Source organism: Bradysia coprophila, unplaced genomic scaffold (genome assembly GCF_014529535.1).
Source record: "Bradysia coprophila strain Holo2 unplaced genomic scaffold, BU_Bcop_v1 contig_232, whole genome shotgun sequence".
NCBI lineage: Eukaryota > Metazoa > Arthropoda > Insecta > Diptera > Sciaridae > Bradysia > Bradysia coprophila.
The window spans coordinates 2,751,511-2,776,011 of NW_023503493.1; the positions used below are offsets into that span (position 1 = coordinate 2,751,511).

The window sequence follows — 24,501 nt, forward strand, 5'->3', positions numbered from 1 at the left end:
GAAACAGTGTTCGAAAAACTGTTTCGATCTGAGAGAAAACTGATCGTCTTTCGACGCTTTGCATTAATATGCAGTTCAGAAATACCATTTCCCATCAGGCCATGGCGACAGTGGTACTCGATACAGTGCTCTATCGAACACTATACCAATTTGCACACGAATAAGTCTAGCGAATCATAATCGGAATAAAATTTCAATTTGTTCCTAAACTCAACCACTCGTGGCCAGTGTGTGTGGTTAGCCACCACAAAACTGGACAAAGCTGTTTTTTGAACAACAAGTGTTGACAACTGTCTTTTCAAGTTTAATGAAGTGTAGAGTTTGTATATCAGGTAAACAACTACACTTATCGAAAAGATGTTACTGATGCAAGTTGCTCAAAAAACAGACGGATGAGTTTGCGAGTATCACAGAGTTGTTCCCTAACAAACGACTTACTTTCGCAGCATCAAATGTTTATTGCCTGCACTCAGGGCCGGCCTGGCTCGAAAAAGCCGCTCGGGGGCTCCATACAACTTCCATACAAAGTCCAAAAGGCCCATTGGGAATCCCCCGAATTCACCATATGGCCAGTCCAGGCCTGCCTGCACTATGTGATAGTTGATTACCACAAGTTGTTCATGCAATAGATCCTCTTCAAGGCCGTTTGAAATGTCATTCACTTTAAGAAAGGCCATCTACGATAAATAAAATCTCATCCAAATGACTAAATGAACGAAACATTTAACGAAACTTAAGTGAGGTTACGTCTGAAAGTACTGTAACTTGAAGAAGATCTATGTATCATTTCAGCAATGAGTAAAGTGGCAAGGATCAGCTTTCGCATTCGACAGGCAGCAATGAAAGTACAAACCAGTATACATTTTGACATTAGACCATATACTGACAGACAGTACAACATTTTATCCACCAAATAAATTGGCTTTGTTTTTCTACTTGGCAAACGTCACTTCTGTACGATAAATTCTGTAATTTCTTACCGGATGAACGGATTCTCTTGAAAACCATAAAAGTTTCCCTTAATTTCAATAACCGAATTCCGGGCCATAATCATCACCTTTTCATGCAACTATGGAATGTCGTTTTGAAGGTACATCCGACGCAGTAAAATAAGAATTTTGGTTTGCACGATGTAGAACTTATTATACCAATTACCTTCGGCTTCGCCTCGGGTCGACAATCGACATCTAGTGCGATAACATATGTTCATACCTACCTTGGTAGATAAATAACTAGGACGTAACTATGACGTAAAAGTGGAAAAGTTGATTATATGCGTGACATTTGCAGATCTGAAGCGAAGCCAAGATCAATAATCAAGCGAAAAAGTCGGCAAAGGGTCTTGATTGATGAAAAATTCGGTAAAATGTTGGATGCGATTGAGCGAATTAGATTAAATTTGTTGCAAGCATTTTTGTGGCTCCTTTTAACTTCATCCATCTAAGAACCTACAACTATCACACAGACGCCAAGAATATCGAAAATATGGTCACCGAATCTGTTACTTCATTTAATATAATAAATTTTGATAGATTAATCTTGTACTTCATTTGTTTCAGTTCTTATTTTGCTTATATAAGACTGAGCCTGAGTTCACTGCTTGATTTTGTTGTCGGTGTAGATAACAGATGACTTAGAGCAAGTATTTTCCCCTGATAAAGTTCAGACGAAACATTATGCAAATTTGACTCTAGCGGAAAATCTGAGAAACTTTTCTTGAAAACTGTAGTTTACTGTGTTCACCACAAAAACTCCCGTAACTCAGACGATCAAATCCACCAAGCAACGAATCGCTTTTTCGATTATTCCTTGCCATTCTAACGGGTGCTTCTCAAAGTCCCAGAAGTATTTCTCAACACATCCTCCGTATCGTATAGGTCTAAGCATCGGAATTGTACGGCTATAGTCATCTAGAATATCATGTACACAAATCCTTATACGATTCCTCCACTTCAAACATGTTCAAAACATATTGTAAATACGTTCCTGTATGTATATGTACGACTAATTCGCCTACGCCGTTATACGGATAACACCCCTTTTTTGATTTGATGTTTGAGCGAGCGAGTGGAATTATATAGACACATTAATTAGCTCAACCACCATCGTTTGAAGTCAGATTCATTCACCCTCCAGAAGAATTTAGGTTTACGTAAATTAAAAGAAAATACATTTTGAATGAGCTGCTCTCGAAGTTGATTTTTCCCGAAAACCAGTCCCGCATATAATGTATGTATACGGTACGATATGTGTGTTGTGTGCTATACGTGATAAATCGAGCTTATTATTTTTGTAGAAATGTGTGGCAAATGTAAATTCCATTTATACTTCTGTTAGATTCGTCTACCCATATCCCATTGGAATATAGATTCGGTTCACATTCAAGTCTCGTTCGGTAGAATACATATTGAAATCAATTAAGTAGTGTGGCGAGCGACAACTGCTTCAACAACTGCTTCAACAACTGCTTCAACAACAGCTTTGCATTGAGACATCCATAAATATTTTGTCCCATTTTCTAGTGGAGTAACTGCACTTATCTCGACAGACACCAGTGAAATCTGACTTATTGAACACTTCCCAGAATAAGAGGTCCCTGGAAGTAGAAGCTGAGACAATCTTCGTAAGATTCTTAACTGCTATCGACTTTGACTACAATATTAAGCTATGACTTGTTTTTTTTATTTTTTATTTTATTTTCATTCATTTGACCAAACTAACAGGCCTGAGCCCAATAACAAGTCAGTCACTTATCAATATAATATCTAGATTCAATACAGCATCTTAGAATTACAATCGTAAAACAAATTAGAAATCAGATAAGAACTAAAAATTCATCAGAACATCATTAAAACGAATCAAGCAGTACAGTCATTACCAATCAAACGATTCTTTTATTGCCTTCTTAAATGCCGATATTCCCGAACCAAGCACATCTAAATCTTTAAAAAATTGCATGTGATTACGCTGAATACGATTTATCGGGGAGTTCAATTGAATATTCGTGACCATGTGCGGAAGGTAAAAAGTCGGGTTATGCCTGGTACTTCTTGACGGTTGATGATAATTTATTTGATTGCTAAGTGACGAATCAACATGATTATGTACCAGTTTGAACAACATCATTTCATCCAATTCCAGACGACGAGTTTCTAACGAATGTAGATTCATATGCTTTAAGCGTTCATGATATGGCGGTCTCGGGCTTTCAATTCCAAATTTAAAATAGAACGTCCGGGTGAATTTCCGTTGAACTCTTTCCAATTGATCACTGGCGTTCTCGTAAAATGGATTCCAGACCGTAGAACAGTATTCCAAACGACTCCTAACCAGGGACGTATATAACAGCCTCATACTACTTTGACTCGAGAAATATCGACCACATCGAAATATGAAACCAATCATCTGATAAGACTTACGAGTGATGAAATCAACATGATCCTTGAATGATAATTTGTCATCCATAATTACTCCAAGGTCTTTTTTCTTCGACACCCTTTCCAACGTCTCGTCTCCAATTGCATATTCAATTGCATATTCGCCTCGCACCATTCAACGATCTTTCTTAAGTCTTACTGCAGTAAGTCACAGTCATAAGTTGACTTAATCTCTCTAAATAGTTTCAAATCGTCCGCAAAACCGGAACACGACGAAAGCGACGATAGCAGGTCATTAATAAAAACAACGAATAACAATGGACCAAGAATAGATCCTTGCGGGACACCAGAAGAAGGTACAATGCTATCAGACTTTGAGCCACCTATGACAACAAATTGGGTCCTGTTGCACAGATAACTCGAACACCATCTTACCATATTCGCAGACACTCCAAACGAACTGAGCTTGTTCAAAAGAATGTTATGGTCTACTTTGTCAAAGGCCTTAGCGAAGTCCGTATAAATAGTGTCTACCTGACCGCCACCCACTATGGCATCGGCTACCAACGAAACATATTCCATGAGATTTGTTTGCAACGATCTCTTTTCAACAAAGCCGTGTTGGGTGATGTGAATGTTCATTTTCACACTATCAAAAATCTTATTGAACACGAGCCTCTCGAATATCTTCGACATCGCACAAATAATGCTGACTGGTCTGTAGTTTCTAGATAGCACTGCTCCTAGATTTAACATCGAAAATATTCGTAGACTGATGCAATCAAAATAGGAAATTTCTTGGTGTGTGTTGGTTAAACAACACGTAATTGTACACACATACATGTACCAAATAAATGTATGAAGTAAAAGATTTTGTGTCAATCTGGTGAAGGCGATTTGAAATAAAATGGTAGACACACGTGATCTGTGGACAGTAGATATTTTCACGAATTTTCTTAAATTTTCGTGAATTTTCGCAAAAAGTTTTTTGTGGAAATTTGAAAAAATGACGAAATTTTGACGAAAATAATGAAAATATTTTCACGAATATTGGCTCTGGTAGAGTCCGTAATTTTTTATTAAGAACTTCTGACTTGGGTGCTCTATCGACAAACTCATATCTAGAGCTCAACACCCACTATTTACTAACCAGTTAGCAAAATAGCTATTTTCATTCCGCTAATGATTCGCTAGACGTGGACATGCAAAATTGTATAAAAACTTTCCCAGATGTTGTTCCTTTGCCACTTTCGCCATGGCTTCACGAGATGTGCCACATTTCAATTAAACTTTATTTAAACGATATCACCTGCCCTATGTATCGGCCTTAGCATCAATGGCAATTACAACTTTAACTTGACGGATGTCATCATGCTCGCACGTTAGTAAGCGGGCGTGACGCAAGTCCACTACCAAAAATCTGCCACTTGTGACACAAATTTATTTTTGTAAAATTTTCTTTCACAAATTTGTTGGGTCAGTTTTTGTTGATGAAACTTTTGCGTACGGCTCACAATGCGTCACCCTCAGCGATATCAGTTATTTTGTAAGTAAGATAAAGGACTTGCGTCACATTTACCCTTTAAGGGTTTTTTGACTGATGTCAGTTTCGTGGAATCGCAAAATCTTTTTAGAAACATCTAATATCGTCAATGCTTCGCCAAGTTTCCAATCTTACGACGAGGGATTCTTTAAAAAAAAACAGCCGGCCGAAATCGGACGAATTTTCCAGTGTAATTTTTTATATGTGCCCAGTAAGGTATTCGACCCTAGAAGCCCAAAAAATTTTTTCGAAGCTTCTGTGGCTCGTGTGAAGCGATCAAAAACCGAAAACTCACACTTTTCTTACAGAAATTTCTCCAGTACAGGGTCGTGTGGGTTGTCATTAGAAAGGTAATTGCGTGTACTTTCGGGGTAAACAGGGTCTTATTTGGTCTGAAATTCATCCATTGTATCGACAGTTGAAGTTTTCAACCGAAAAAGACTGAAAACTCACACTTTTCTTACCTGAAATTTCTAGGGGTACACGAAACGTAGACGGTTGTGAGGGGTGTCATTAGAAAGGTAATTGCATATATTATCAGGGAAAGTATAGCTTACGGAAGTTTGGTTTCATCTGCGATTCAATATGAACACTTAAACATGTCAACTTCTCATATTTCATCGTAGATGTTTCCAACCCCCGAAATACCCTACTTGCCCTGAAACAACATAAAATGACTTTTCTAATGAAATACGACCATGTAACTGGAGATATTTCAGGTTAGAAAAGTGGAAGTTTTCAGTCTTTTTCGGTTCAAAATTTCAACTGTCGATAACGGACGAATTTTAAACCCAATAAGACCCTATTTGCACCGGAAGTACATTAAAATTGGCTTTCTAATGACACACCTCACGACCATGTACGGCTCGTGAAACTGGAGAAATTACTGTAAGAAGAGTGTGCATGTTTTCGGTTTTTGATCACCTCACACTAGCCACACAAACTTCGAAGATTTTTTTTACAAGTAGTTTTTGCTTCTTGGGTCACCGACAAAAAAGAGTTGTAATTCTTACCTGTAGCTGGTAATTTTGTCTCCAGGTAATCTAGAATAGCTGCCGCAGCTGTATTTTTTGCATTAGGCGCTACAGCTCCGGCAGCTACTCTAGATTACCTGGAGACATAGTTACCTGCTACAGGTAAGTTTTTCAACTCTTTTTTGTTGAACCTTTCTGTGCTGTATAGATAGATATAAAAAATGCCACCGGAAAATGCGTCCGATTCCGGTCTGCTGTTTCTCAAAAGAATTTCTCACACAAATTTCAAGAGGCAACAAATTTTGATCATTCAAAGCCACACGGAAAAAATTTAAAAAAATATGTTTTTCCCATTAGAATTTCGGCCACAGCAGCTGAGGCTGAACGACCACGATGCAAAACTCTTTCATCAATATCTCTTGTACAGGACCAAGCACGGCATATTTGGTACCGTTGTACAGCTGAGACACCATGCTATCACATTAGCGACACATTGATATGAAATAATCCTACAGAAGCGGCCAAAGTTCGAGGAAAGTTCGAGACTTTCAGCTGCTATTGCTCCATGCAGAAATTATCGAGAGCAATGTGCTTTAGCAACATAAATTATAGAATTTGTCCCTCTACCAATTCCAATGTAAGTCTTCAGTCCTAACTGTTTCAACACCTGACGCTGGTGCTGGTTCTCAGGATATTTGGCTAAAACTTGTTTACTTGAATAGCACTTCCTTCCCCCAACTCACTTATGAAAAAAAAACGGGATGGCAACTTAGACGTTTATTCCAAATTAGTGCAGCCCACTGTGGGGAGTATAGCTACATCATTAATGTGTAAAAACAAAGTATGAAAGTACTGCTGATTTAATAGCAACACGGCAACAGCAGCTGGTTATTAATGGATTCACTGAAGTAGTTTCTTCTGAATGGAATGTCGGTGACTGTAAACTTGCGTTCGGTAAAGTTCAACTGCAAAACACATAAAAATTTCAATGACCTGAAATGCCTCTGACTGTTGGTTGGTCACTTACCGTCAGTCGAACAAAATCAATCCGGTAGCTGTTCCTCACGTACATCCGTAGCTCTGGTCTATTGAACGAACATGCGTTCCATATGCGATCGGAACCCAGTTCTTTTTTCAATGCTTTCATCATCGACAACGCTTTGTTCCCAAACGTATCAACGTGAAAAATCTCCAGTCTGTGCATGCCTTTAACCAGTGATATGATCTGCTGCGCTGGTTTGATGCGATTGGATATGAACAGATCCAAATGCTTCAGGTTCGGTTGCATTTCTGGAAGTTCTTTGCATGCGTCCGGATCGGTAACTGTTATTCTAAGCGACGTCAGTTCAAAAAGATGGATTGAAGTCAGATCGTTTCTCTCAGTCGAATGAACCGATAGCTCTTTTAGCTTTGGCGCATTTTTAGCCAGTGTGGCTAGGAAAGCACTTATTTCGTTGGCACTTGTATAAGTGCGATCTATCCCAACTTTTTCGAGCTCAGACATCTTCAATTGAGCTGCAACTTTTTGGAGTGTTCCTTCGTGAACATTATCGAACTGAATGCACTTTAAGCTGTTGAGTGTTGCAAAACTCTCATAATCGATGCCATCGAACAATTTAATGCTCATACTGGCGATGTTGCGATTTCTTTCAAAGATCCTCTTTACCATCCATCGTGCGTTTGGGTCAGAATAACCCCAAGGCCAACAAAAAACAAGTTCTTTCAAAGTACTTGTTCCAGAAAGGTCCAGAAGCATCACATCCGTTGCTTGCAATGTTATTTTTTCCAGCTTAAGACTCTTCAGCCACTCAACGGTAAGGGGTTTGTTGTTGTAGCAGCGAGAGACGATTTTGAGCGATTTGACCTTAGTACAATATCTTCGGATTGTTGCAACCAAAACCGCTCCGATTTTAGTCTCGTCCAAATCAACCACCAACACCGAAATGACGTGCCCAATGCTTTTCAGAACCACCGTTGCGTCGACATAATTGTGTCGTTGTACTTGATCTCCGTCATTTAAAAAGTTTCTCAAATTGAAAATTCGATATCGAATGGCATACTGTAGCTGAGCCACTTCTCTCAGTCTCACACACGTTCCCGCTAAATTGATCGCATCGATCAGATCTAAACAATCGAAGATGTCCAGCAAAACTTTCGTATTCAGCTCGGTGAAAAGCATTTTGTCGGCAACCAAACTTGTGCCAATGGTTTCTGTGTTTTTGTGACGGAAAAGTTTAGTTTTAGAACGACGGGTGTCTCGAAGCCGAACGAGGGAATGCTCTGAAAACTACCAGCAGATTAGATCGGCTCCGGAGAGATGCTATTTTATACAACGCTCAGAAAAAGTCTGCAAACTTTTATCGTTTCACAACAATGTAAATTCGTAGACGTCAATACGTCATACGCATTCTACATATCCGGCTGGATCGGCGAAGAGCTCGTTCAGAAACGATTTTTTCTTCACTGAGTTTCGTTCAGTTAACGATGACAGGTGTAACTGTGAGGTTAGATTTCTCACAATGTATTTTGGTCGTGAAATGTTACCCAAATGTCATGAAACTTCGGTGAAGTGAATTTACAATGGATGTGTTGTGGTCTGCGGATATAAAAATCATTTCGATTTCTGTGGACCATTTGATGAATCGATATGCCAGCGTCGACAGTTCAAGAACAGAGAGTTTCCGATGTCAAATCGATCTGACACCGACCTAACAGAACATTTTCTGACTTTTCATTGCGTCGAATGAATTCTGAATAATGGATCAGTGATGTTCGTCATGGTCAAATAAATTTCTAAGAAACAAAATAGTTCTGTTGTCAGTTGTTTGTGGCACCTCCTTCCTCTTCATTTCGTATATAAGTTCTGTTCCTCTCCACTTTCGATCTAGTAAGTTTGTCCGTTAAGGTAAGTTAAGGACGCAAGTGAGTATCACTGTAAAGTTGAGGTCCTCCACATTCATAATAAATAATAATTTAATCAAATAATTGCATTATAGTGAGTTGGAGGTCACAGCCCTCGTCAAAGTTCACCTATGTTCCATCGATTCTGAGAAATTTTTGCCGATTACCACCAGCCAGGTATGGAAGATCAAAAAAATGTTGGACTTATTTTAGGGCCTAGGCACCAAGGCCTAACTAGGCATATATAAAGAAGTCCCGGAAAAAAATAGCGCCGATTTCGGTCAGTCGAAATTCAAAAGAATCCCTCTGTGGGAATGTAAACATAAACAGAAAATTAACTCATAACTTTCACTAACGTATCTGAACGGCAAACGTCAGACAACTGTTAGTGTTAAACATTAAACGAATCGTCAAATCTTCACTGAGTGAAGAAAAAATCGTTCCTGAACGAGCTCTCTGTTAACATTCCTCTGCAATTATTGATGAAAGTAAATCTCGTCAAAATTCGAAGAAAATAACTTGAAATCTTGAAGAACAGAGATTTTGAATTTTAAAGTCACGTATGACTAATGATGCCATAAAACAGTCTTGAACTATTTTGCTTGTGTTTTTTTTCTTCTTAATTTTCAAATTTTGCGCCGTATCGACGTTACCTTCTACTATTTTATATCCATGGCATACATTTCAAAAAATCGAATCTCATTGGTTTTATTGGTAACGATAATAAACAAACCGCTGATGCCATTTTTATCTACTCTGATTATAAAATTAATTGACTTCGTTTGTTTACATGGGCCAGCTGGTCAAACAGCTGAATCAAATTGAAACTTGGCCACTGTACCATGTTTGATCACACACAAAAAATTGCTCCACATCATCACGGCGACGAGAATCATCACGCGAGGTGCATAATTTTTGTATGAAATCCGCCATTTTATCGTCAAGTGTGGTCTATTACCGGCGTATCTCTATCTTCGTGACCTTTCCTAAAGTTTACAGCCTTGGCTCCGTTTCAGATAGACCATGGCAACCTATTCCAGTAATCCGGAAATTCATATTATCCATATTGAAAGAATAGAATTGAGATTCTACGTCACACAAAGACATATACTTCAATAAATTTTCCGCGAATGGAAACGTTATTTCAATTTAAATTGTCAAAATAATAACCAATAAAGCAAAAAAAAACACAACAACAAAAACCCTTCCCTGCGGGATATGCGGGAAAACCGGAAAATGTGCAGTTTTTCTTTATTTTTCCCCACTACTGTTTTATGTACGAACCAAATTTCCTTGAAAATTAAATATTTTGTTTCCCATCAAAAAACAGACTGTTTTGGGACCCAACATAACCAAAAATTATGAGTTTTACGTTATTTACCTCTGTTTTGGGGGCCCACTTAACGTTCTAGCGTAAAAACGTTGTCACGACTCAACGGGAAGTGCTCCAAAACAGCGATAGAAATTTGGACTCACGTTCCCGGTACAGTGTTTTTGATTTGTTTTGTCAGTTTTTCCGAGGGGTTGCTCACTCTTTTTTTCCTAGTGATTAACATGATTAACATGATTGATTAAACCATTGAACCATTGATTAACCAGTAGTTAGTCGGTGATTAACCAATGGTTAATCGGTTATGGTTAATCAGTTATCAACCAGTGGTTAATCAGTGAGTATCCCAATACGTATTAAAACTGGAATATCAATCATTGCGCATCATAATTTCGTCTTCGAGTTATTTTTAAACAGCCCCGCGTATCGAGGCTGTTTAGTGATTTTAACATTCCTTCTGATAATTTAAAATTGTTATATATTCATACGTAGAGCCTGATATCGTTCGGCGGTCTATGCTCTTCAACTGATTTGGGAAAAAACGTAACCGTAAGAGTAAGGTGTTCTTTAAAGCCTTACAGATGAAAGCAGTGTGGACATTGTTAAGGCTTGTTCATCGATTTTTTGATCAAAGGATCAAGTTCTAATTGCATAATTATGATAATGAGTGAGCTAATGAGTAGATCCGCTTATTCGAATGTTTTCGCGCCTAATAAGTTGTAGAAACACTCGTCCTTTTAATCAAAACGTATCACCTATGAAACCAACTTTCGAGTAATAACAAATGACATGAAGCTATTGAGTAAAAAATCCTCGATGAAGCGGGTAACAGTGGCAGAGTCGTTTTGTCGTTGCGTCATTTTGCGACAAAAGTGGTTCAACGAAAAAGGATGGTTGAGAAAATTCTAAATTATTTTTTTTTGTTTTGATGTGGTTGATTGTGATGATTTTTCGTTTTCTTTCGTACAAAAGTATGAAAATTTGTGATTTTATTATCAATAATAAGCTTACAACATACTATGTAGTAAAATTCGTGTATAGTGTTCTCCAAAAAATTAAAATCCATGTTCAATGTTCTCATAAACATAAACATCCAAGGCAAATGTTCTCCAAAAATTTCCTGTGATTGATTGAAATTAGATTTTCTCAGTTCAGGTTTGTGCTGTTGCGAGCATTAGCTATGAACAATTGCGGGCATTAGCTAGGAACACTTTGAATAATATTTTGCACAAAAACCTCAACCCAAGCTAATTTGAAGCCTCAAACCAACCTGATTTAAATTATATTTTATCGTTTCAGACAAGGTTTGAGTTGTAGTGAGCATTACTTAGGAATATTTTGATTATTTTTTGCATTCAATGAATTTAATCCAATTCTAAAAACTTCTCTCATTCAAAAATGTTGCGCTAAAAAAATTCCAAATCTTACAACAGAACCACTTTGTCGCATTTTCTCATGTCGCAAATTTCCGTCTCTGCCACTGTTCCGCTTCATCGAGGCTGTTTTTTAAGATTTAATCAGTTAGGGTGATCATTTCTGAGTGATCAAGGCTGTTTAATAAATATTAAATTTTTCTTGAGAAAAAATTCACTTTCCTATATTTCGTAGTTCTCGGAGTTTGGGTCACACAATACTTCTAAAAGTTCACTTGCTGCACTTGACCCATAGAATGTGTGTAATCATCACAAAGCTAAGTAGTAAGAAAATTCTATTGCGAAATAGTTGTGCTGGTAGTTTACGGCAGTGCTCGAAGTTTACCGAGGTCGAAACATCGTGAGACTATCGTTTTGCACTATGAATTGGTCTCCTGCTACATGTACTAAGAGCTAAGCAGGCCTATGACATGCTGCAATGGACAGTATTTGTGCCAATTATTCTTACCAACATATAAACCATTTAAACTGACAGTACCCTCCCAGTCCATTTAAAACTTTTTTGAACCTATTGCGCATCAACTTCAGTGTGTTTTGGTGTAATCTATCAAATTAGTACTTATCCGAAGTTATTTGTTTTGTTCCGACGAGTACTGATTAACTAGTGATTAACCATGATTAACCAGTGATTAACCAGTGATTAACCAGTGATTAACCAGTGATTAACCAGTGATTAACCAGTGATTAACCAGTGATTAACTAGTGATTAACCAGTGATTAACCAGTGGTTAATCAGAGTGAGCAACCCCTCGAGTTTTTCACTTGTTTTTCAAGATAGATAGATAGGTGTTTAAGTAGAGCGAGATGGAAAATCAACTCGGGGTCTGTTGTCATCGATACTACAAAAGAATCTGACAGCAGATCCTGAGATGGGACAATAGATTGTCGTTTCGCCATCTCTCTCACTTAAACACTCTATGGATATTTTCGCTCAAGAATCGTGTGCGATATGTCAAATATTCCGTAATTTCCATAAGGACCATAACTTTGATAATAAAAAAAATTAAAAAATTTTATAATAAGAGACTTAACTCGAAAAAGTGACAACTAATAACTTGCATAACAGGCTTAGCTTTGGAAATAATTTGCAAAAAAGACTTAACGTTGAAAAATCAACTACAAATAATTTGCATAAGAGGCCTAAGTCCCTTATGCAAATAAGGGCAGAAATGAAAGGTATTGACGAGACGAAACAAAATATTTATTTTTTAAGAAAATCGGGTTTGTACATACAACAGTAGCTGTAGGTTTGTTCCAAGGTCATTTTAAACTGTCAAATTTCATCCACAGAAGGCAACATAACCTCTACTTTCAGGTTGACGTAAATTTTAACGAAAAATTTACAAAGAAATTTATTGACGTTTAGGTTATGTTCCATCTCTGTGGATGAAATCTTCGACGTTCGTGTTGTCGAAGTTCGGGTTTACAGATATCTGGAACAAACCTATTGGCGCGAAAGCAAGAAAAACTTCATATTTTCTTACTTTTCCAGTTTTCCCGCATCTCCCACTGAATACATTTATCCATAAAATGTATTCATTCGCTTTTAGCTATTGAAAATGCATGTTTACAATGTCAATTGAATTGCACGAAGATATAAACTTTTCAGCATATTTTCCTTCGTTTCCATCAATAACCAAACGAAATGCAATTTACCTGTGTGCCATATTGCAAAATGATATTTTCCCATTAGATAAACCTTCATTCTATATACGTATACGTATGAGCACCGTGCGCCACACAGGGAAGATACCCAGATATATGGATTCCTTATAGTCCAAAGGAAATGCATAATGCATTTTCCACTCTTCTCATCCGAATTTATATTTACCTTACGGTGTGAGTCAATATAACCTGGGTGTACTACACAAATAGACACAGTATCCTGCAAGATCCGAAATAATTTGTTTAAAATTTCAACCCTTTTACACGAGGTGATGTATGGATGAATTGTGAACACTCTACCGATTGTATATCCGATACATCGGCTCTCTAAGGATATTGATTTTTGTCTGCGAGCAAAAAAAAAGACTTTCAAAAGAAAACGAAGTTTTGATTCAGAGTTTTATATATATATCGGATGCCTATACTATGGGTATGGGTACCACGACGACTTGCCATTCAAAACATCTAATATTTTACTGGTGATTTCGTCTACCTGTCTCTTGTGTAATTTAATAAGGGGTCGATCTGCATAATACAAAAAAGAAAAGGTTGCCTGTTACTGCTGGTGAGATATCTGCATATAATTTGCAAAAATATTCAGTTATAAAAGGGTTAGACGATGAGAAGGCGCACCAGATTTCATTAAATCCATTTCTTTTCGTCTCCTGATTATTATTTTTTCACGTGTGAATTTCGGATCGAGAGAAACGGATGTGATTGCATAATGTATTGGCAATGTGTTTTGTGCATATGGTGTACCTAACATATTGAAATTATAAAATGCAAAACTTGATACCCTGTCTTTAAGGCTTACGTTGCATTTTAATATATTGTTTTGTGTTCGTATTAAATTCGTTGTTAACGATTTTTTCGATTTGTTTGTTATACCTTGTACACCATTCCTAACCCCCTGACAATTTTGTGTAAATACTTTTCAATATTTTTTGGGATGCAAATAATGCACAATAATCCCGTACATTCTCGTTGATGATGTGTCATTGAAATTAAATTTGGAAAATATTCAGTCAAACCCTTACATCAACTGAGAGAAGTGAAATTTCCGATCATTTTTCTGACTTGAAAGGAAATTACATCCAACCAGCAAACTACTCTGTCAATGTAAATAAAAATCCAGGGAAGTTGGATAAAATCACGAAAATCTTAATGCTTTGTCAGGTTGGTCACCTAATTTAGTCGAGTCCCTTGTGTTAATCCGCTTGCTTTACGTTTTATGATTTTTTTTCATCTTCTTTATCTCACATGATTGAGCTTCGGAACAATTTAAAAAAAATTAAAAATCTCTTTTCCGGCGTAAAAACAGTTTTTAAACGAAAAAAAATTCAAATTAAAATAGAGAACGTCAGACTTTCTGAACAGAAAATCCAAACGAAAACAGATCGTTTGACAGATTCTCTCGGGATATATTGATCCGATAGATAAAGGAATTTGTTTATGTATTGGTTTGTTCCAAATAACTGTAAACTCGAACTTTGGTAACACGAACGACGACGATTTTATCCACAGAGATGAACGTCACCTAAAAGTCAACAAATTTCTTTGTAATTTTTTCGTTAAATTTTCGTCAACCTGAAAGTTGACACATTTCGAAATGACCTTGGAACAAACCTGTTGTCCGTTGACAAGAGGATCGCCACCGGCTTCTGGTGGGCTTTGATTTTTGTTTTTTATTACACGTTGCCACACATTATTGACAATCCGAGATATTTCAGTTGGCAGGTTACGCTGATCGCTTGATGAAAAAGGACTTCACCTAGCACAAATTAAGCACCTTGGTCATGTGTTTGACATTGCAATGTGGCCAACATAGAGAAACTAAATTTCGAAACCCACCGAAACCTCGTGCTACCATCTACATTAAAAACACATACCGAACGAGCCAATCTTAATCATTGTCCTGAAATTTCGACGACATGAGTATCGGCGACTTCCTAAAGAAACGGCGAGTAGTCGCCGTTTCTTCAAGAAGTCCCTGTTTCTTCAGGAAGTCACCGTTTCTTCAGGAACTCGCCGTTTCTTCTCGTCGTTTCTTCAGAAAGTCACAGTTTCTTCAGGATGTCGCCGTTTTATGTAAAAAGCGCTGACTTTCTGTGAAAACGATGACTTCCTGAAGAAACAACGTGAAGAAACGGTGAATTCATAAGAAATAACAAGTTCCTGAAGAAACGGCGACGGAAGGTTCTAATCGTTTTTTCAGGAACTCACCATTTCTTCTCATCGTTTCTTCGGGAAGTCAACGTTTCTTCATAAGGCCAAAAACCAAATTCTATCGTCTCTATATATGAAGTAGAAATTCTATCGTCTCTATACAGAAAGTCGATAATAAGCGATTTGGCGGTATCTTTTTGGCAGTAACTTTTTGGTTGTTGAAAAGTCTTGCTGTAATAATCTTTCTGTATTGAATACCAACCATAAGGAAGTAATCCCTTTACGAATTTTCATTGTACATAAACAGCGTTTTAACACGCCGAGCGATCCGGCCCATTGCCCCGGAGCGAAGCGGAGGGCCGCAATGCGAGCCGGGCGCCGGAACGGTGTCGGTAACTTAGGAGTTAATTTTTTTTCTCTCGCATCGTGTCATAATTAGTCACATAAAAGTGTTTTAAGACACCGAGCGATATGTTTCTGTGTTGTACTTGAGTTTTTTGATTTCTCCATATAAAAATGTATGTAAAATTAAGAAAAAGGCAGTAAAGCACAAAACAGAAAATGTGTCGGTTTTCAAAATTCAGAGCGTGTATATATAAAAAATGACACAGACTATTTATGACACGATGCGAGAGAAAAAAAATTAACTTCTAAGTTACCGACACCGTTCCGGCGCCCGGCTCGCCGGATCGCTCGGCGTATTAAAACGCTTTTTATGTGCAATGAAAATTGGTTTTCATGTTGTAAAAAGATGAATTCTGTAGTGATGAACTAAACTCCTTTACGTTAAATTTCGTAAAAGGATGAATTCCATAGGAACCAACAAAACGCCTTTACGGCGAGACGAAAATTAGAGTTGATTTGGGATCTCAATGTCAACTGAATTAGTAATCTTGAGTTGAGATTGTCAACTGAAGAATTTCTTGAAATCGAAATTTCATCTCAAATCAAGAATAAGCCACTGTACGTAGATTTTATTCATTTGAAATAAAATACAAAGCTTTTTATTTTATTTGTTTTAGTTGCTTGCAATCAGAGATTGAACGGTGAGATGCGTTGCTTCTGAAAGTCGTTGTTTCTTCTCGTCGTTTCTTCAGGAAGTCGACGGTTTCGAAGAAACGGTGACTTTCTGAAAAAATGGTGACATGTAATGACGACTCTTCAGATTTTCTGATGAAACGGTGAGAAGAAACGGTGACTTCCTAAAGAAACGGTGACATCCTATAGAAATGGTGACTACCTGAAGAAACGATAACTTCCTGAAGAAACGACGAGAAGAAACGGCGACTATAGTGGCCGGTTCTTCTCGTCGTTTCTTCAGGAAGTCACCATTTCTTCTCGTTGTTTTTTCAGTAAGTCACCGTTTCTTCAGGATGTCACCGATACTCATGTCGTCGAAATTTCAGGACAATATCTTAATCTATATTGAGAAAACAATTAGTTTACCGGACTCCTGAGATCATGCTCTAGACAATGTCATTTTGTTTATAATTAAAATTCTCGCAGTCAGAATTTAACTATTTTTCAGTGTATCTGTCAAACTTGTCCTTTCCGTTTACGTTTCCATTTGTGTTTTCGTTTGGATTTTCTGTTCAGAAAATTTGACGTTCCCTAATATCTACGGAGTAAAACAAGTTTGTCCGAAAAAATTTTTCTTCGAAAGCCTGATCATTTCGTGCAACAACATTTTTTGAGCGAAAGAAAATGGCGTCGACTCGGAAAAAACTCTAAACTTTTGGGTAACCTTACACACCGCCAATTCAATACTGATTCGAAAAACACTTTTAAAAGCTGTTGTCAGTGTTTTTGAATTCACGCCGTAAGTGTGCCTAGAGGTGTGCGCCGGTAACTTTTCCTTCGATCGGCGTAACCGTCGGCGTTTGTACTAAATAACTACCTAGAGCAATGAGCTCTTCAGAGGAAATTAGGTAATAGACCAAAGAATCAGATTCCTCAGTTTAAATAAGTCGGCGTGAAGAAAATTTAAGGGCTATAGCGATTACGCCGACAATTTTTTGACTTTTTACGGAAACGCTTAAAAATTGTCGGCGTAATTGCTAAAGCCCTCAAATTTTCTTCCCGCCGACTTATTTAAACTGAGGAATCTGATTCTTTGGTCTATTACCTAATTTCCTCTGAAGAGCTCATTGCTCTAGGTAGTTATTTAGTACAAACGCCGACGATTACGCCGATCGAAGGAAAAGTTACCGGCGCACACCTCTAAGTGTGCCTAAAATTTAAATTTCAATTGAACGATTCGATGAAAAAGTGAACCGAAAAGTAAATTTCAACGCTTCCTTGTATGAAAATGACGCTGCGTTAGAAAGTATTACGCACTTTCCATTTTGAATTATGACCGCACTTACGGCGTCAATTGTATATGGCCACGATTTCCACGCTTTATGGAAGTCAGATTTTCCGATATTATTCCGAACTTTCCCTCAGCTAAATAGTGGCAGGAGAGGAGGTTAATATTTGAGAAGATTTGTAGAATAACCTGCCAGCAACATTTTAGAATTGAATCCTGGTCCCAAAAATAGCTCGGGATGCTGTTGATGGCACACGGAAAAAACGGAAAATGTCAATGTACGTCTAATTCGATCACGATTTACGTGTGAGTCGCAAATACTACATCTCCTACGTAGTATGTACATCGAAGTCGTGAAATTTTACGTCTCAATCGTACAATAAACGACTGAGTGAACCATTGGTTTTGTACATTGTAGTTGAGTGAGGACAAAACCAATGGTTCACTCAGCCGTTTATTGTACGATGTAGACGTAGAATTTTACGACTTCGATGTACATACTATGTACGAGACGTAGCATTTGCGACCCACACGTAAAACGTGATCGACTCAAACGTACATCGACATTTTGTGTTTTTTCCGTGCAGTCAGAACAGCAAGATTTGTATGACACACAACATTATAAAATGCAAAGCAAGGATTTGCACATACGTATATGTAGACAAACCTTAATAAGTCCCAACATATTTTACATATTCGACTTAAGTTTTGTTTCTTCTATAGATACGGAGTGCAAATCCTTGCTTTGCTTTACTCGCCTTGTGGTAGTTTTACCAAAGGACTGGCCACGAATTGGGAAGTTTGGTGACGAGTTGAAATTACATTTCAACTATGATTCGCTAGACTTTTTCGTGGGATTTTTTTTTATCAAGTTGACATTTTAAACAACCTGTAATGAATGTCTTCAACAAAATGTATATATTTGTCAAAATTTGTGTGTCACCGCCTTCGTGATCAAATCAGAAGTGTTTTTGTCAAAACTTCTACGTTCTAGAATTTGCAATAGAAACGATCACATTTGGGGTTGCGACCCCCCGAACTTCTCGTTCGATAAAATCCTTTATTTCCGTTGTCATCGACCTTTCCTCCTTCGATTCATTTGTCTCAAATCGCCTTCTTGATCATTCATATTGTTCACACGATTTTCCATAGACGTGTGATCGATACAATTACTGACAGTCTTAACCTGTTCTTTAAGAACCTAGGCATTTTTAGTAAATTCATTCCAAATCTATTACTTCATTTATTTGAACATTGACATTTGCTAGATATAATTCAACATTAGCCGGCCAAAATCGCTTCATTCTTATCATTTCGCGATAACAGTTGACTACTGATTCAATAAAATCGATTTACAACGTCGAGTCATAACATTAGCATAAATCGACACATCACACGACAAAAAAATAATTTTTTTCATTCATTTTTATGTCCCTTAACCGAATGAGTATAATTCTGAAAATCACCCTTACAAATTTGACATTTCCGCATTTAATTAAATGGTCTCTCTGACTCAACAACCCCCTCCGACGAAAATTTATTTATTATTTTAAAACTCATAGTGGAAATGTCGCCGTTTTCTTCAAAATCATTTCTTTCTTTTTTTCTGTTCTCAACTGATTTAGACGATTTTTGTGATGTTATATTCGCAACCCTTTTTCCACATCGCTCCAGCTACACACTACGGGTTGTACAATGTTTATACATTTATACACACCGCGTCTACATTTCAAATGGTTTATAATAATTTGGCGTTTCGTGTTTATAAAAGTCGTTTTGTTTTAAGGGTGAAATGTGACTGCGATTATGCTCTGAGTATACCGAGAATTTCGGTTCTTTTCTTTCAAAAAAAATGGCAAGAAATGTTAATTAGGATGACGTAGTTAAAGGATTAATTTCACAAATTGTTTTATTTGTTCATTTGGTTGACAACTGAGTAACGTGAGAATTTTTCGTTTCTTTTAAATTGTTTTGTAATATTTATGGCAACCTCTCCGCTGGCTTTCTGGGGCATTGAATTTGATTTTTGTTTGGGAAACAAATTCAAAATTATAAAACAAAGAAATTCGAATACAAAAGGTAAAAAACATTGAATTAATGTGACATGTACGTGACGTTTGACCAACGTAAAAGTGCATCATTCGTTATAATCTTGTACTTTTGCTGATTGTGTTGATTTAGTGGACCGGCCTAGGCTGAAAAAAAGGCCCTAATCATCTTACAAAATCGTTCTGACGATGATTGTAGGTTGTTCCGTATCAAAGTCAAAGTCAAAAAATATTTTTTTTTTCAAAGGAAAATCCCTGAAAGCGATAAAAAGACTGTAAATTAGCAAATACTTTCTTCATAAGGTTTATAGAGAATTTAAAGAGCTTCGTTTTCGTTTTTTATTTGTTTAAATCGGTCAGCTCGTTCTGGAGATATGACAGTAACAGTGGAGTCACCACATGTTTTTCCAATGTTCTTCATGTAAAAATACAACGAATAAATTCATGACTATCCATGACTATCGCGGCTTAAAGTTGTGTTTAATGTAAACTTCAGTAACTCGAGGTGTAGCCCACTTCAATAGTTACACGGTAACATGCTCCCAGCTCTAGAACCTAAGGATTTTGAAGGGTTTCTGAGGGTTTTTTTTCGATTCTTTTCAGGATTTGTTGAACTATTGAGGTGGTCAGTTTCCAAAATTATGTAACTGCACATGGTCACCATGTTCCAGGGGCTATTTAGTTGAATTAATTTGCAGAAATTCGCCAAAATTCGCCAAAATTCGTCGAAATTCGCTGAAATTCTCCCAAATTAAAAAATTCAAATTTTCTTCCAAATTTATATTTTTTGAAATATTTTGCTAGTTTTGTGATATAGCATAACAAAAATATGCAAGAATCTACCAAATTCACAAATATATGTAAAATTCACAAAATTAGGACATTTTTCATCGTTTTTCCAAAAAAAGCCATCATGGCTTCCCGGTTCAAAATAGATTTCTAGAATGTCTTGGCCAAAAATATGAAACTAAGTTCTACGATTCTTTGAAATTTCTTAAAATCATGTATAAATTCACAAAAAATCGAGAAAATTCGTCAAAATTCGCCAAAATTCGTTAAAATTCGCCAAAATTCGTCAAATTCTCCAAATTCGCCAAAATTCGCTGAAAATTCAACTAAATAGCCCCTGCCATGTTCCCAGCTCTAGAAAGTAAGTATTCTGGATGATTTCTGAGGTTTTATTGGGTTCCTTTCTGGAGTTTTGGGATTATTGAGGTGAAATTATGTTAGTTTCTAAAATTCCACCACTTTACATGCTATCAGTTTTAGAACTCGAGGAATTTGAAGGATTTGTTTTTCTGGGTTACCTTCTGGACTTTTGGAATCATTGAGGTGGAAGTATGCTGGTTCTCAAAATTCCTCCATCCAACATGGACTACAATCTTCCAAGTTCTAGAATTCCAAGGTTTTTGAGGTTTCTTAGGTTCTCTTCTGGACTTACGGGACTGTTAAGATGGTGGCACCACAAAATCCTGAAAGTCTAGACAAGAACCCAAAAAAAATTAAAAAATCCTTCGAAATTCTATAGTTCTAGAAATATGAAGATGATGTACCATAGTGGGCGAATTTTAGGAGCTGACCAACTCGATAATCCCAAAACTTCTGAAAAGAACCCAATAAAACCTGAGAAATCATCCAGAATACTTACTTTCTAGAGCTGGGAACATGGTGACCATGTGCAGTTACATAATTTTGGAAACTGACCACCTCAATAGTTCAACAAATCCTGAAAAGAATCGAAAAAAAACCTCAGAAACCCTTCAAAATCCTTAAGTTCTAGAGCTGGGAGCATGTTCCGTGTAACTATTAACTATTCTAGAGCATGGTGACCATGTGCAGTTACATAATTGTGGGAACTGACCTACTACCACGTCAATAGTTCAACAAATCCTGAAGAGAATCGAAAAAACCCTCAGGAACCCTTCAAAATCCTTAGGTTCTAGAGCTGGGAGCATGTTACCGTGTTACTATTAAAGTGGGCTACACCTCGAGTTACTGAAATTTATACAACTTTAAGTCGATAGTCATGCATATACGCAGGAATCGATACGGAACAACCTAAAATCATCGTCAGATCGATTTTATAAGATGCACGAATTTTTGCCTAAGCAGGTCCACTAACTATAGTGATCGATACAAAATCTATTACTTCATCAGTTTTGTCAAATAATGTTGCACATATTGGTAGCCAGAGAGAATTTCTTTGATACTGACGGTGAGAATAAAAGTCACTTTAAAGACTGTTGTTCAATTCAAAAGTTGAAAATAAAACTTTTTACTGACGGCTATCACCTGTAATCAATAACGACCTTAGGAATAAACAACACACTCTGACTAATGCGGTCGTATATGTGGCAAAGAAACACCTTTAACAAATGAAGTACAAGAATTGAAATCAATTTTAAGAAAATACTCGTATCAAATGAAGTAATAGATCCGACAGTAAAATTATTGATATGCTTACCGCCTGTGAAAGGTTAGGATAGTACACTACACGACCACTACAGCTATAAGTTCAATCTTAATCTATTCTCAGATTTGCTGTGTGAATTACAATGACCTTTAGCTTCATAGCGAATGTCGAAAGTAAATATTCTGTCGAAAAAGAGATCAGCAGAGGCGCATTTGGTGTTGTCATGGAAGGAAGAGACCATGTGACCGGCGAAATTGTAGACAGACACTAGAAACATTTTGTCAGACTTTCAATAAATTTAGTTTCAGGTTGCAATTAAAGTTAAAAAATTTGAAGCAAAAACTGGTTCACATTCAACCGATCTTGATTCAGAAATTGTTGCTTACTCAAAACTGGAAGGTGTACTGGGTGTACCGAAGGCGTTGTCCTACGGAACAAATTTCATAGCAATGGAACGCTTAGGACATTCATTGACAGACATTCAACGGATTCATAATTACAAACCGTTTCCACTTCGGAGCATCTTACTAATTGCTGAACAATTGATAGCTCGTCTCGAAACTATTCATTCGCGTGGCATTTCTCATCGGGACATCAAATTGGACAACACACTGATGGGTGTAGGCCCATCCGAGAATGTGGTACACATCATCGATTTCGGACTATCAATAGCGGATGCGTCGAATGGGTGTCAGCAGATTTTTCGGCGAATTGATTTGAAACAGGCCGGGCTAGTTATCAAGAGTCTGTATCAGGGTAGCATAGGTGTAGTTGCGCCTAATGAAATCATTACGTACATGGAATATTGCGGCAGTCTAACGGATGGAGATAGAATCGATTACAAATACTTGAGAGATGTGTTCAAGGAGACGTTTAGATCTAATGGCTTTACAGGAAATGTCGTATTTGAGTGATCTTGGGTTTACGTTCAAAACTGCGTTCGGAATCGTTGATGGAAAATATACGAGAGAATATTCGTTCCATTTCTTTATTCTAAATAAGTAATGGTATAAGAGCATAATGAACTAGTGACATTTATACCGGCAGGATGAAAGATCGGTGCATCGATTCACTTCTAACGAACAGAATCATTCGTAAGATTCTGCCTACTTTTCAGCAAAAAAGGCAAACTGAAAGCTGTGCTCTCTTGCTCTTTTAAGTATTGTCAGAAAGACACGAGACAGATTTCTAACCTAGTCTAACCTAAATTTGGCTCAAATACTTAAAGGAGGGCTCCACTCTTTCACTGAAATGTTTGACATTTTAACGGTTGACTGAGATTGAGTTGAGAAAGAGAACCATAGTAGTGAATGACAGCCGTAATTCTTCTCCAGAGCGAAGCGAGTCACCGGAGAAAATGATTATGCCTGCGTTGTGAAAAATCCATAAAATGTCCTCAAGACAATCCGCAAAATCATAGAAAATCCTTTAAAAAGTTACAGAAAATTAAGCAAACAAAAAATCTTTGAACATTCATCCAACTTCAGACAAAAATTCTTGGAAAATGATGAGAAAATACTCAGAGAATTGTCTTTTAAAAACTCCTAAATGAAAGTTCCAAATATCTGTCCTTCGGTTCTAAACTGAACTCATCATAATGCTTTGCTTTCGTGGACTTAGTTACTTGGTTCGGCCACATCGACCACTAGTTAGGAAGTTTGGCGATGAGTTGAAATTACATTTCGACTATGATTCGCTAGACTTTTTCGTGAACAAATCGGTACAGTGTTCGATAGAGATATGAATCGTTTACTTCATTTGTTGAACCATAAATTTTACCGTTATAAGACCAGAAGCCAAGTAAGAGCTTGTTGTCTTGATTTCAAGTCGTTAGCAATTGCATATCAGTTTAAATAGCGGGAGAGTAACCAACGTACAAAGTGACCTTTCGCTACTTTACGCTGTAAGTACCGTACGTAGATTGTGATTTGGACAATGTTGTAATGCCAAACAACTCTTTTATCAGCAAGAAATGTGAATTCAATTCATCCATGCCCACCTCTAGCAATGGAATCTATTTTTTAACAGGCCAATTGAGACTGAGAGTAAGAAAACAAAAGGAATCCGACTAATAAAAAGTAAATTGAATTCATGTGACGCGCTTAAAGTTAAAAGCATATGCGACGTATATATGGATATACTCGTACATCGCATGCATACTGCTGGTACTTACATTTTATAAAATATAAACTAAACTTTGGGATATATGCCATCTATACCTCTATATCGTGTATGTTATATTGACATTTTTCCCGGCTATTATACATCACATCACATCAAAATATCCTCCCATGCCACAACGTTTTCCAACGAGCAAGTTATATTTTATGCTTGTTATGTATT

At 37.1% G+C, this 24,501-nt stretch overlaps 1 protein-coding gene and 3 long non-coding RNA genes across 4 annotated transcripts; 2 read left to right on the plus strand and 2 right to left on the minus strand.

Annotated features, from left to right (window-relative positions):
• The first annotated feature begins 68 nt into the window (after positions 1-68).
• LOC119075941 lies at positions 69-21,146 on the plus strand. Its single transcript, XR_005087511.1, has 3 exons — positions 69-227; positions 14,271-14,274; positions 21,136-21,146. It is a non-coding gene; the product is annotated as an uncharacterized LOC119075941 (long non-coding RNA).
• LOC119075942 lies at positions 2,947-12,622 on the plus strand. Its single transcript, XR_005087512.1, has 3 exons — positions 2,947-2,958; positions 3,230-3,232; positions 12,582-12,622. It is a non-coding gene; the product is annotated as an uncharacterized LOC119075942 (long non-coding RNA).
• On the minus strand, positions 6,611-17,001 carry LOC119075936. The gene is made up of 3 exons (XR_005087506.1): positions 16,949-17,001; positions 9,529-9,530; positions 6,611-6,622 (listed from the first exon to the last, which is right to left on the minus strand). It is a non-coding gene; the product is annotated as an uncharacterized LOC119075936 (long non-coding RNA).
• On the minus strand, positions 6,663-8,477 carry LOC119075888. Its single transcript, XM_037182457.1, has 2 exons — positions 6,922-8,477; positions 6,663-6,859 (listed from the first exon to the last, which is right to left on the minus strand). Exons 1-2 carry the CDS (start codon positions 8,071-8,073, stop codon positions 6,755-6,757), a joined length of 1,257 nt encoding a protein of 418 aa, XP_037038352.1. The 5' UTR covers positions 8,074-8,477; the 3' UTR covers positions 6,663-6,754.
• Positions 21,147-24,501: the final 3,355 nt, after the last annotated feature.

Coding starts and splice junctions, on each gene's coding strand:
- LOC119075888 (XM_037182457.1), bottom strand. CDS start 8,073: ATGCTTTTCACCGAGCTGAATACGAAAGTTTTGCTGGACATCTTCGAT. Junction 6,860..6,921: donor TTGATTTTGTTCGACTGACG/GTAAGTGACCAA, acceptor TGTGTTTTGCAG/TTGAACTTTACCGAACGCAA.